General features: G+C 38.9%; 1 protein-coding gene across 1 annotated transcript in view; it reads left to right on the top strand.

Moving 5' to 3' along the window:
• The window catches only part of CA10 (carbonic anhydrase 10), a 168,978-nt gene that overhangs the window by 33,028 nt on the left and 120,691 nt on the right, over window positions 1–15,259 (top strand). The window contains exon 2 of the mRNA XM_015645856.3: window positions 3,289–3,363. Within this exon, the coding sequence (XP_015501342.1) occupies window positions 3,289–3,363 (75 nt within the window). The remainder of the gene's footprint in view (window positions 1–3,288; window positions 3,364–15,259) is intronic.

Here is a 15,259-nt window from a genome sequence, read left to right on the forward strand (position 1 = left end):
GATGGGCATTAATACACCAATTGTAGAGAGCCTGTGTTGTGTGTGCATCAGGTGTGAGTGTCCTAGATAGGATTCCCAGCAAGGATTGTCCATATGGCTGTTCATTCTAATTTTATATTCCCTTGTACCATTACTAATCCAGGTATGGGTCTGATTACGTTTCAAAAATAGGGAACAGCTTTTTCCTCCTTTCATAAGTCCTCTTGCCCACTTGCATAACACAGATTGGAGTGATGGTTTAGAACAGGTTTTTGGAAGATAAACTTTTCTCCCTGGCCTTACCAGACCTCTTCCTTCTGCATTCAGAGAAATAAGAGCTTTATAAATCTTTTCCCTTTTTAAGTAAAGTCCCTGTAGGCTCCATCCAAGTAACTCTTTGGCACCAAGCTGGATTTCACATGCACTGCAGAGTGGAAATCTGTGTTCAGTCACTCTCTGCATTGCACTGCAGGAAGTTTTGCCTGGACTGCTATAAAGCATTGAGGTTTCAGGGTTCAGGAAAGAACACAGCCCTGGAGATTTTCACCCTAAGTGCCCCTCACAATCCCACCTGCCTTGCCCCTTGGTTTCCTCAGCAGACTCAGGTCTCTGTACAGCAGCAATGCTGCCAGCACTGCCCTTGCTCTACCTTAGATATACCTAGGGCACAACATCACAGTTTGGTATGTGTTTTCTGTGTTTCATTTTCATGTGAATTGCAGAGATAAGGATCTGATATCTGTGGAATGTGTAGAGTGATGCCAGGTCATGCTCTCCTCTGATAGCTGAAGCAATTGCACTGGCAACTGATTATTTAGCACAGAGCTTTGATAATCTGGTTTTCCTGCTCATTTCATGCAGCCTGTTCCATACTAATGCAGCAAATATGAAAAAAAGTCATCAAAATATTTTTTTCCTGCTATTCCTTTTGGAATTAGCTATTGTAAGCATTAGGGTAACCCACTGAAGCAGAAATGCAGTGCCAGCATCTTTCAATTTTGGTTTAATATAAACTACAAATAATGGATTATACTTCTTTTCAGGACCTGGCATGTATCATTCAGAGTGCCCCAGAGTGGGGAAAAGCAATATATTTTTCAATTGTATATTTTTTGATGAATCCTTACCTTAGGCAGCTGAACTTAAAAATACCCATCCCACCCAAAGTCTTAGTTTGCTTTTATCTATCTAACCAACATATCGATCTAACCAATCTAATCTATCTACCATTATAGACTATATATAGATATATAGATATATAGGTATAGATATATATCATTATAATTTTTTCAGCCACTTCTAAAATGCATCTGCCTCTGCCTGGCTGAACCAATTTGAGCTGTGTGTATGACTACAAGATGCACTTTAATGCAATGTAATTTCTGGGAAATTTTGAGTAGAAAATTATGGCTCTACTTTGTTGGACTCCTTATTATCCTCTCCTACTGCCATTTTTGAAATTTTTAAGAATTTCTCCTGCTGAGGACGTGAAAGCAAGTTTTGAGGTCCAAAAAATTGCAGTTCAGACTGGATAGGAACAATTTTCTGCTCATATACTGTGATTGTGAGTTGGGATTTGCCATTTTCCAAATGTTTGTACAGTGCAGTCTAGCACAACCAAGTCATGCACAGTTGGAGTTCTCCAGGCAGAGTTATAAAAACTGAAATATGAGGATAATTTCATCTGCAGACTATAAAGGGTGCATAGTGGAACAGTCCCTTCAGTGTAACACTGTAATCAGTACTCAGTTAATGGAAAAGCATCAGTCCTGCAAGGAAAAATCTGCATTCACATGTACCCCATTCCACTGGCATGGCTGGATTTTGGTAAGGCAGGGTATTGTCCTTCTGTCAGTACATTTAATTAACTTCAGCTTTACTTTTGTTTCTGCAATGTACACTCAGTTAAATCATAAATGCTGTTTTGTAACTTGATAGAACACTATGTAATGGTCCTTATCTTGTATCCCTTTTAGTCTGAATTTTTTTCACATCCTCTTCATAATTTTTAATGACAGCAACAATTTTGATTATACTGCTGAAACTTTTCCCAGGGTAGTTGTGTTTTTCATAAATAATATGTGATTTAGAAGTGAAACTGAAGCAAAAAGCTGCTAAACACACCATCTTCTGTAGCAATATATTTATGTAAAAAAAATCTTGGCCCTAATGAAAGGGATTGAAAACTTCTTAAAGAGAAGACAGCCCCAAAATCTAAATCAAATGATGCACAAGGTAACTGAGCTTCCTGCAGCTCAGGGAAAGTTGCTCTAAATAGGAGCATAAAGCAAAATACAAGTGAAGGCAGAATGTATATCAGCTTGTATATCAGCTCTTCTTTCTTATGGAGATCAGCTGAATGTTTGTCTTGCTGTGTGTCTTTGTGCCCTTTGAAAATATTTCCAATTAACAGAGACTTCACATTTTGACCACAGAATTTACTTGAATTCCAATTTCAAGACAAAGAGATGACCAAGAGCAAACTTGACCAGTCAGGACCTTCCTGCTCTTGGCTTTTCAGGACTTTAGAGAAACCATTTAGGCAACAAGTCTCACCAGGGGCAAACCTTATCCAAAGCTTAGGCCTTTTGTTGCTACAAACTTCAGAATATTGATCAAAGAAATCTTTTCTCGTGTTCCTGCACTGTGCTCCCAGCTGCTCTGGCTTGTGAAAGAGCTGCATGGCAGAGACACCAGACACAAACATGTGTGGGTGCTCCACTGCAGACAAAGATGGAAAAACCAAATTCCTGCCTCAGCACTGGAGCCTGAGGCAGTGCTGGGGGAGCTGTGGGCTCTGCCCTTCTGGCCTGCTTTTGGAGGAGCTCCAGGGATGAAGTGAAGCCCTGACATTACTGGCTGTGGTTTGCTCTGCCACTTTTTCCCACGCAAAGTGAGAGATTTTTGGGAAATTCAGGAAAGGAAGGGGAGAAACTGCTTTTCAGTCTGGCTGCTTGGACTCAGGTATTGACTACTGAGCACTCCTTTTTTCTCTGCATTTTTATCCCATATTGATTTCATAGGTGGCTCAGAAGCCACTGGTAGTGCTATAAATCCTCTCATTTTCTACCTGAATTGTAAAGTTCAGTGATCAAATCTTCCAAAGCAGAATATATTTTACTGTGTGATGAACAGGGACAAGGTTCTCCAAGATACTTATGCATAGCATGATTCTATAAATTGAATAAAGATCACCTGGGAACTTGAATGACTTTTGTAGAGGATAGTACCTCTTAGATAGTAAAGTTTAGCTAATTAAGTTCTGTGTCTTGCCCTAATTTTACAGTTTCTTTGATTATTTCTTTCTAGCTCAGCAAAATTCACCAAAAATCCATGAAGGCTGGTGGGCTTATAAGGAGGTGGTCCAGGGAAGCTTTGTTCCTGGTAAGTGTAATTTTAAAATTTTAGCCTTTCTTAAATATCTTTTTCACTGGCATTAATATAGTTGGATTTGGGGAAGATATTTTGGGCTGATTTGTTTTCATTGCAAAGATTTTTAGTTGACAAGTACTCAACATCACATTATAGTGAAGCACAGAAAGATTCCTGTTAATCCATCATCCTAAAACAATGGCTGTTTTTCAGGGAAGAAATCACTTTAATAACATTTCTGGTTTCTCTCAGTAAAACCAACAATGATGCTGCTTTGGGAGTGTATGTGTTCTGTGTGTAGAAAAGGGAAAGGGACTAAAAAGTATTTCTGTTAACTGGATGAAATAATTTATCTGCTGCAGCACTTTTAGTAATTGCATTTTTACAATTTTAGATTAGATTTTAGAGTAGATTAGGACAGGAACCCACTGCATGCAATTTTCATTGATTTTTGTTTAGTAAACAAACTATGAGTGAAAAAAAATGAAATAACTGGGCTTCATTGAGATTGAGTAAATGATAAATAATCAAGAGGCATCTAAAAGGATTTTCTGCAGTATCTTTTCAGTGTGATTGAGATTAATATGTATTATTTTATTTATATTAGCTCTATCTTATAAGGTAAAGCAGTACTTCAAGTTTTAGCATGAGTGCAACAAGAAAACTTCTATTTTCTTATTATCCTTATTTCCTCCTAATAGTAGAAAACATTCCTTTGTTATTGTATAAGCTGTTCCTGAGGATCTGTAGGTTTGACCTATCATCAGCTACTTTCTCTGTTGTGAGAACTGTTACAACCTGACAGTTCATCTGAAATTCCCAAAATGCTGATTGTCTTGTTAATAATTTTAGTGCAAATGAGATGAAATATTTCAGCCCACACATTTCTGGCACTGAGATGGTTGTGAAAATCTACAGGCCTGGAGCTTAATTACATATTTATGTAGCCTAAAGTAGCTTTTCAGATTTACTTGAGATTGGTTTGGGCTGTCAGAGACACTCCAGTGTATTGTTATGCATGTTTAGTTCCTCATAGTGACAGCAGGAGAAGAAACCTGGAGAATATAATTATCTGCTTTCAAGATTTCAGCCTTCCTGAGTTGCACAACCCAGGTAGATACCCAGTAGAAAATGAATTTTAAAAAAAATTTCCTAAACAGGCCTCAATTTAAAGTTACTGAGAAAAATAATTTAATTGTCAGGATGTAAAGAAACCTGTGATCAATTCATGCTTGTGGTGTTCTAGTCTTAATACTGTGAGAAATTTAGGGTTAGGAACATCCTTGGAAGATAAATGAGGAAACAGTGATGACTCAAACACTTGTGAGAAGTAAGATCATTTAGAGTGGTGTGGAAGGACACCTTCTTCTGGGGGAAACCTGAATTACCAATATGTGTTGAATATCTGACTAACCCAGCACACTTCCTCAAGATGGTCCAGAGAGTCAGTAATGAACAGCTCAGTGAAGCAAGGGGATGAAAGCAAGGGGAATTTGGGGGTACCTTTCTTCCAAATTCAACTCTGCAACCTGTCAGTCTCAGCAGAAGAGAAATTCCATGAGATTATACAGAATGAACAACCAACCTTTTTTTTTTCCAGCAGCACCTCGATTCAGGAGCCTTTGAAAACCATTTTTAAAGCATTTCAAGGCTGTATTTGTGGCTGTGCTCTCAGACTAACACATCACAAAGGATCTGTTGGTGCATATTAAGTTTATCCACGCCGGTGGCAGTCACGTATCAGATCTCACATGAGATGCTAATTAGCACCTGAGAGGTGAGAGCTGCCAGGCAGGCTGAGGAGCTGTGCTGGAGCTGCTGACAGTGTTGGATGTGCACTGAAGCAAACAGCTACAGCCATCTGCCAGGATGTTTTCCTCACACAGCTGTTTGTCCTGATCCAGGGCTGGAAGTGAACTCCCCCAAAGATATTAGAGAGGAGTGTTTGTCCAAGAGTCTGTCACTATAGTTCAGAACTGGCACCTCAGCTAACGTGATTGACATGAATCCAGCCCTGTAGCTGTTTGGGGGAACAGCCATAGGTGCAGAGATGATTAATTAGGAGCCATGTCATTGTAAAACACTCCTGAGGAGTTCCTGGAGTTTGTCTATCACAGCTTTAGCTGGGTGAATACTTTTTACCTACTTCAAAGCAAAGTCACTGTCTCTCTTTAAACTCCCACTTCTTTCATGGAGAGCAGTGTAAGAATGCAGTTAGGAGTGTATCACAATATACCTAGGTTAGAATGTGCCATTCATAATTTTTTCTGCTAAATCTGTTTTGGAAGCCTTTAAATCAAGTCCTAAAAACACACTGGATCCCGTGCAGATTTGCCATTGAGCAGTTCATAAAATCAAGCCATACTTCACTGCGTTCCCCAAATCCCAGACTCCCCATATTCTGGGATAGACTTTAGAAAATAAGATTTTAAATCCCTTCCTAATGTTCATCTGGACACGTTTTTTCCTGCTGTAAGCCACTGAGCTGCAGTCAGTGATGTGTATCTCACAGAAGGGGAGGATTTAGGCAGAGATGAGGCACAGGACTCCTCTCAGTATCTTTCCCAAACTCAGTTCTTGCAGTGCTCCAAGAGAAGGCAGCACTGAGAGCTGGCAGGTTCTCTCAGCTCAGGAACTGTGGCTCAGCTCTGCCTCGGTTCCCAGCCTTGAAAGAGAGATGCAGAGTTCTCAAGCACAGGAGGAAAAGTTCATCAAGGCTGGATTTGTGTGTCTGCTACTGGTGCAGAAACCACTCTCCATCTCACCTGTTCTACAAGCAAAGAATTGCTATTATGATTTAAATCATGTAGGCAAGCAAAGTAGAAAGTAAGAAGGGCTTTAAAACTTTAATTGAATGCAAATTAGGTTCCAAATTAAACTTCAGGGAATGTTCAAGGATGAAGAAGGAATACTTTCCTTTATGCATGGTGATTTGCATAATAATCAAATAATTTATATTATTACAAACACTTACTACATACACTTTTTCCAGTGTGGAATATCAAAGTAGCTCTTGATGGGTTAAAACACCTTTAAATAACCTTTTTCATGTCTTTTCTTTGGCTGTGACTATGAATATGTTGTGTCACTGAGGTGGTGCAAGCAATTTCCAGGTGGCCAAGACAATCATATTTCAAATTTATTGGTACCATTGTTGTTACTTCAAATAGATGTGTATAACCTTTGATAATCTTTGTGATTGTGTTGATTCGTTTCATACTGGTCCTGTTTTTCATAGCATTATGAAATTGGGCTTTGGTAAGCATAAAATATTAAGGTGGTTATATCTAATTTTTGATCACAGAATGCACTTGCCAAACCTCCAGTTATGATTGGTATCCACTAAAGAAAAATTGCATGTAGCAGATGTATCCTGGCTTTTTTTTTTTGTTATCCTGACATAACTGAATGATTCAAGTTGTCTTCCTGCCTGTTCCTAGTCCCACCAGGCACTGAAAAGGTCAAGCCTTCCCCTTTTATAACCAATACATGGAGTGGCAGGTTGGACCTTGCTGTGCCACCAGCTGTCCTGCTGCACCTGCAGGTTCCCCTGCCAGGACATGAGAGTGTCCCTCTTCTGCTTCAGGAATGTGCAAATAAGGAAAATATTGAAGGCAGTGACTTGCAGGTCCTTGTCAATTATTTTCCTTCATGCTTTGCTGCTAGGTTAGAGAACATTTTTGGTGTAGGAGTACTCCAGATATTTTCTGATGAAGTTGAAAATCCTCTTTCCCACTATCCTGGAGCTGATACTGTTTACCTTGCAATGACACTAAATAGAGCTTATAAGCACAAAGAACAATTAAGTACCAGGAATTTTTGGTACAACTGTAGCTACCAAACCCTTCATGGATGATGGCTCCTAGCTGGGAAGAAGTTCAAGAGGTTTAATGTCATTTGGGCAGTCATATAATCACAGAGCAGAGGATCTGCTGTCCTACACACTGTGTGTTTACAATCACTACAGAACCTTGAAGACCTGTACTGTTGGGAAAGTACCTGTCCTTTCTGCAAATATAATACAATTTAAGTTTTTTTTTAATATTATCCAAGTCTATTTTAAACTAAAAGTGAAAAGCCAGCAAGCCACCTGTGTGATCTTACAAGGGTTCATCATGGCATGATGAGCACATCTGCTTAAGCTTTTGTTTAAGAAAAGAAGGTTCATCCCTGTGCACTACCTTAGCTGGACCATCAAAATTTGGGGTTTGGGATAAAAAGGGTCAGACTAGTTTTAGGAATCTTTCTTTTCTTAGGTTCTCCATTGTGACCTAAAAGCAAGGGAAGGAATTCCAAGTTTAAGTATTGGTGTATACAGGAAAGGGTTTAGAGGGTGTATCTGCATGATCTTTAAGGTAATTTCCAACCCAAAGCATTCTGTGATATTCTTGACAAGCTGAGTATAAAAGCAGTTGGAACAGTGGTTTGTGACTAAGTCATTAATAACTGAATGCTCATAACTCTTTACTTGGAAGGATTGTTAAGAAAGTTCCAAGGGCCAGAAGCAAGGCTCCTGTACAATGCTGGATGTGTGTATTGATATATTAAAACATTTTATCTTACGTTAGGCCTTGACAGACTAAACTTTACAGGGTATCTAAGGAGTTCTTGACACCCTTTGGCACTGGACATTTTAGTGGTATCCATGATTTAGAGGAGTAGAATTGAAGCACAAAGAAATCTGATAGAAGAATTAGTTGCTGTTCAGAGACTCAAGGACCTTTTTAAGCTAATAATCCAAGTTAAAATAAGTAATGACATCTGCCACAGTTCCTTATGTAAGGAGGGGATTTGGACCTCTGGCTATTAATTACCTTGTAGTAGTAGTTTTCTCATGAGTGTGCATGTGTTTTTCTACAAAACAGTAGCAATCATCACTTGCAGCATTAAAAAATCCTCTTTATATATTTTCATGGTAAAGTGTAAAATAAGTTAGTGTCCTTTGGATAAAGAAGTCACTGAGAATAATAAGGAATGGTATTTTTCTGTGCTAATAATGTTCTTCCCCAGTGGAATGTAATTGGATTTAATCAGAGAAGGGTTACAGTCTTCCAGCTTGTGTTTGCTTAGGTACTGCTGCCATAAATCTGTGTGGGATGAGATAGAACTGGAAGGGATTGCAATATAACATGGAAATAGGGATAATGAGTGGCACTAAGATGTTGCCTCACTGCTACTCTTGTTATGCCACTTACAAAAATTACTCTTGTATAATACCTTGGTGAAGAATTGCATTTTAAGAGTACTACAATTACAGTTGTGATTGTCAGGTAGGAATTCACCTCCTCTTTCACTGAGACTGTTCACATCAGGATATTACAGTGACTTTGGGAAGATGATTCCAATTACACTGGTGATGGATCCAGCACCAATGAGGATGTTACATAAACACAGTGTGCAGCTTTTAATTTCTACATCATTAATGCAATTCAGTGTAGAATTTTCCAAGTTACACAGAGGAAAATATGGTCACTACAGCTACACCCTCATCTGTGGTTAAAATAAACTCTTGTGATAAACAAGATAAACTCTTGTGATAAACCACTGCTCTGTGCATGGTTACACAGAGTATCTGCCTGTTGCTGTCTCTGAAAGCTTCACTGGTACTAACAAAAAACCTCTCTGTCAAATCCTGTCCCCTTCCCAATTAAGAAATCAAAAAGAAAAGGAAATGAGACTGTTGCCTAAAGGTGGATACATCCTATGGTATGCAAGTACTTTCCTAGTAGATGGCTATGATTTAACTTGTAAATATGGATTCAGGGGGTTATTTGATCTTAGCATTTCTTCAGTAACCTGACTTTATTTCTGAAAGTCCATGTGTAGGATTCTTCAGACTCCTCAAACAGAGGATTGCTGGATAGTTTGAAACCTCTCATTTGTACACAGTGAAAATTTCCTCCTATTATAACACCTCTCTGAAAAGGTCACTTGTGAATTCATGAACCATGAATGCATTGAACATATGCAGGAGCAAAATCCGTGCTCACCATTTAGATCTGCCTGCCTAGGAGGATGTGGAATTATTATTTGGTTAAGTTTTACTGCTGGTACTAACACAGATTAAAATACAGATATCCGATACCATCACCCCATCATGGCATTTCTGGGCACATGCTATTTGTGGTAAGTGAAAGATTTATCCTCTCAGAACTCACCATAAAATACAGTCACCTCCTTAATGCATTTCCGGGTACCTGCTGCCCCATGAGCTGTAAATCGCATTATTGTGGTTAATGACTCTGCCCAAAGAAGGAACCTTCCTGAATCTTATTGAATTTTTTTTTTTCATAGCACTGAAAATATTACTTAAAATTGCCACCTTTCTGAATAGAGACTGATTTTATTTTAGGGCTTTCATTTTATATTTATAAAACATACAAAATGTGCATTAGTGTTTCCAGACCAAGCGGTCACCAGCTTTATAGTCAGGACATAAACCCTGAAAATAACAGCATGACATCATAATGGGAAACCTGATAGGTTGTTAACTACAGCACTGCAAATGGCATTGCTGTAATTCACAAGTGCTTATAGTCAACAGCCCAGCCTGCAGCATTTCAGACCCTTCAACCTTTCAGAGCCTGTATGACAGAGAAAAATACTCAGGGATGGAGCACAAAATAACACTGGAAGTTGTTCACTTGACACCAGAGCACATGGCCAACAGATGTTCCACCCCAACAGGTGGTTCTTTAGGACCCTTTTATGATCTCCTCTAATTTATTCTTCCTGTTTCTTTAATATCTATGAGTTTGGCATTAGGGTTTTGGTGAAGAATGAAGGTCTTTATTCAGAGAGGTCATTTTACAAATATTGAATGAGATGTAGGTACTGATAAATGGATAAGCTGAGTTCAAGACAGCAGTTGGAGGCTGGGAGAGAATCAAGCAGCAAGTTCAGATATGCCTGTGCCATCAGGCTGCTCTGCCTGGTGTCCCTGTGCTGTTGATTAAAGAAAAAAATCCTCCTGCAGATCCTTTGAATAAGCCCTTTGCACTTTGGCTAACTGACATGAAGCAGTGCAGCTGCCCCAGCAGAGAAGCAGCAGGATGGGCACTGAGGGCCTGGCACCTCTTGAGCAGGCATCACTAGAGCTGCCACTGCAGAGCCTCAGATTAACAGAGCAGTGACATTTTGGCACTATAACTTCAGAGGCAAGGAGGATAGATATGTCCAGGCCAAGGAACAGCCCCATTCCACAGATACTTGTTCCAGTTCAAAACCAAACCCAAAGGCTGAATGCACATGCAGTAAAACAATGACATTTCAGTCGATAGATGAAGAGATGAGATTTTTCCTCGCTTATAAAATTGGCCAAGTTGTGTTTCATTGAGTCTCTGAAATCCAGGTATCATGTGGCTCCTACACTAATTAGGATGCAAGTCTGGCTGAAGAAGTTGCTACAAAAGTATGAGCTGATGGCAGTTTAGAAAATCCTAGGTTATTACTTTTGACTGAAAATAGGTCACACTGGAAACAGTGGGATTTGCTTACTGAGACAAATGCTACATTCCTTGAATAAAGGCCATCAGAAGCTGATTCTTTAAAAAAAATAAAAATCAATATCTACAAGATTGTATTCCCTTTACAGTGGTTTTATTTAAAACCATCTCATTCCAAGTTCTTAAAGTGCAGCAAAATTACTGATTTCCACAGCTGTGCAGTGTAGCCTCCCTCTCTTTTGTCCTAGAGTGTTCAATTCAATTAATAATGTGCTTTTTGAGGAAATCACAGTTTAATACTGTATCCTTTGCCTCTCATGGAGGACAGGGGCTGAATGGGAATATTAAACCTGTGCACTGGGATCATGCTGGTATGTCATACAGCACTAACAGGTACAGGATGAACAGGATGCTCAGGTCTGAGAGGAGCTGCTACTCCAAATCTCAGTCAGGTGCTGTTAAAGCCCGATCAGGATGCAGCTGGGAATGATATCTAATTCCCAGCTTTAGTCCCAATTTAGAACTGCAGGATTTAGCTGTTCTATATGACTCAGAATACAGCACATAACATAGGAAAGGACATCTCAGATTATGGAGTCAACTCCTCTGTATTACCAAACTGGGCTATGTAGGTCATGGCTACAGAATTCCCTTTCACGAGTGCATGGCAGGGCATTTCTAAGGAGAGAGTTCAGATTCCATTTTGCTTTTCCTATCCTGCAGTTAGGCATCTTCAAATGGCTTTTCTTTCTTCAGATTAGGCTTTCCTAAAATAAAGAATGAATGACTGAAGTCTAATAGGCTATGCTGAAACACATTGCATGGCCTTGGCAGGCTCTATTATCCACACACTGAGATTTTCAGAATTACTTGGTATTATAATGTGCATTTAAAGTTGGTTAAGAGTATAAATTAAAGCAATAGCAAAACTAGTCTCAAGCTTTTATTGCTCATTGTAATTTTATGTTTATGTTTATGGGCTCACTGCTTTGTGGCAGGACTTGTGTTGGTTTCATTTTAGAGTGCAGTAGGGAGAAGAGCCTCACCCAAAGCCTGGTGAAATACTGGGAAAAGCCTATTGTCTTATCTGTAGATGCAGAAAGTGGATCATCTTGGTAGTTTCCAATGTCTGACATTTCTACCCTATTTCTTATTATTCCTAAAGAAGTTTTACTCTGTTCTCTTTTTTTGTAATTTCACCACCCCAGGTACTACACTGTACACAATGCTCAGCTCTAATTTCTTCATACATCTTCAGAATACTCTTATGATTATTTTAAATAATTTGTACCCTGTCATTTGCAAATAATGTAGATTATTTTATCCAAGTCAATGTTTTCAGTGATAGCTGAACTGGGGATTTGAGCTTATTTTAAATTTCAAATACAACATCAATCATTGAACCCTGAAACCACCCTGATTCTACTTTCACCTACAGAAAATACATCCCAATTTTACACATGAGAACTTTTGTGCATATTTCTAGCATGGAATCTATTTCAGGTAATTAATTTGATAAAAGATCACAGGAGTTTGTGCATTTCATTCCCTCATTTATGGCCTGGTGAATGTGCAGTGTTCTGTACAGACACAGGAAGCTACTGGGGCCAATCAGCAAAGGAAGATGTTTCCATATTGTGCAAAGGATAGCAGCAGAAAAGAAGAGTTACCACTTTCACTCTGATTTAGCAATGCCACTTAGCATGTGCTCAATCCAGCATCCTTTCCAGTTGTGGTATCCACAGTTAGGGATGTACTTGGAGGAGGAGCAGCAGCCTACAACCAAGCATAAGAATGTCAGCAGCAGACTTAGCTCTCATTGCAAGGTCCGTGAGGAATGGTTTTATGCAGATTTGCTTCTTGCTTTCACCAAAATAAATGCAAAATTTTGTTTAGTAAAAACAGTGAGACCAGAATTCTTTAACAAAACTGGCAGCTGAAGTCAAGAACATATGTCCAAATTACTGTGTGGGCAAGGCATTTTTTTTTACAGAACTCTAAAAATAAGCTGTTTATGTTTTCTGAAGGTGGGAGTGACCTTCTGGAGATACTTGAGCTTTTAGGAATCATCTTCAACAGGAAATGAATCAACTACTAAGTTCACTGTGTTCTGTAGGTAATTCTCATTCTAAATTGAGTCTGTGGGACCAAGCCCCTTCTCACCATTTTGACCTCAGATGTGCCCCTGTATAAAGGATGTGGAGAATAATCTGGGTGTGGGAAATTGCTTCTGAATTCTACTGCAACCAAAATGATAGTAATAAGGTAAAAAGTTAAAATTTGATCAGGAAGAATTACAGTCCTTGTGTTTGTAGGCACACGTGTATATATATTTATGTATACAGCAATTATGTATAATTATGTAAGACTGTTATGTAGCTCCTGTTCTAATCTTCATTTTTAAGCTGATTATTATTATCTGAATAAAATTAAGATTTCCTTGTTAAAAAGCATCCCAAAACAGGTCAGTCTTAAAGCAATAACCAACATCCTGCATGTTTGAGGTTTTTGCTCTGCACAGCACTGCGATTCAGAGTGTTAAATGTGATTGTAAACAAACAACAGGGAGCCTCAAGGTTCAGTTCTTCAAGAAAGAAGAGGGTTCAATTTCTCTCTACTAGATAAAGTCCTGTTTTACTGAGAGAACAGAGAGGTAACATGAGAAACCATCACCTGTCCTTAAGGAATGGAAGAGATTCAAGTATATGGAAAATTATGTAAATCAGGTATTCTTCAGCCATGGTCTCTGGAATAGGTCATGGGAAGTGTTCATGTGGGCAGGCCAAAAAGATGGGAAAAGAAGACATAAATCCTAAGTAAAGACTTCCAGTTCTGCTGTCAGCAACTCTCCTGAGAGTCACACAGCCATGTGCCCACCACAACCAGCCAGGAGAAGCCCTGGAAGTCTGAGCTTTGGAAAGAAAATCTGCTGCTCATTGGCTTTCATAGTGAAGAAATACCAAGCAATTTATTTTGGAATATGTGCTGTGATTCCATGGGTAGGCTTCTCAGAGATTGTTTGGTGGCACAGAGAAGCGCTGTGGCAGCAGGCCAGCTGGCACCAGCAGCAGCACGCCAAGATCTCTGGAAACCCTGAGAAAAAAGCAGAGCTTCCTCCACAGATGGCTCTCAGCCTCCTCCTCATCTGCACCACAGCCTGTGACTCCCAAATCAATATTTTCATAGGCAGTTCAAAATTCCAGCTGGACCTTCTGTGGTTGTGCACTTCCCCAGCCTCTGCTTGGAACCATTTTCTTCCATTTTTACATGGCTTTAGCCAGTGGTTTCTGGTGTTGAGAGTCTTAACCCCCAATCACCAGGGACTGCACTTTCCAAAGGAAGTTATGGCATCATCCAGTTTGTGTTCAGGGAGCCCTGCTCTCTTCTAAAGAACTGCCAAAGCAAAAAAAAGTAACTTTGCAATGGCATCTGGATCAGATTCTAACTTGAAGAACAAATAACTTTCTAGCTCAAGTTTCTGCATCTGCCCTTGGCCCTTGTTCTGAGTTACTTGAACTTATCCTTCAACATATGGAGAGAATCATGGATTTCAGAGGGGGACACCCTGTTTCTGTTAGTGAACATCCTTAGTCTTATACAGGATTTTAGTCTGGCACTATCGTAGTTGGGTAGAAGAAAAATCAAGACTAATCCTATCTTGAAACTTATATAATGAAGCAGGGTTTCAGATAACAGTATTTGAACACTTGAAATTTGAAAACATCATAATTAAAAGAATACCAAGGGAAAAGTCATGTGAAAGCAATACTAGAGGCTTTGCTGTACCTTCAGATCATAAGTAAAGGCATTCTTTCAGTTCAAGTTAAGAAATACCTAATTCACTTTCATTAAACATTGTTTTATAAGCGTTTCCTTCACTGATTCATGTTACTACATCAACTTAATTGTTTTTGGGGTTTTTTTCCCTGGGGATACAAAAGTGTAAGCAATGAAAATAAAAACAGGAGTCCCAAAACATCTATACAAAGGTACTTACTCTGGGCTTTGTGTTGTCCAAAGATATTTTTTAATGATTGTTCCTCAGTTGTCTTTACAAAATAAATGGATTACAAAGTAACATAGAATAGTGGACATGCAGCATTTCTGTGTTTTGCTAGGTATTAAAACTTGCTATCCTTGATCTCTGCTACTATTTAAATGTATCTGCTACATTCTGTCACTTGTGCACTACAGTGTTTAATTTCATTTCACTGAAAACCTCTTATATATGGCCAGGATTAGGACCATCACATGAAAGCTTATTTTTAGAATATTTCAAGGCTGACCTGAATGGGCTCTGTGTTCAAAATAAACAGAGTAGCTCTTTGTCAGACCTCCAACAGGGCATAATTTAAAATATATCATACTTATATATTTATTTTTGTATAAATATATTTTCTTACATATTTTGAAATGTTCATCATATTTTTTAACAGTAGAAGGTTGTGGCTTTGTACACTCCA

This window comes from Parus major, chromosome 18, assembly GCF_001522545.3.
Source record: "Parus major isolate Abel chromosome 18, Parus_major1.1, whole genome shotgun sequence".
Taxonomy (NCBI): domain Eukaryota; kingdom Metazoa; phylum Chordata; class Aves; order Passeriformes; family Paridae; genus Parus; species Parus major.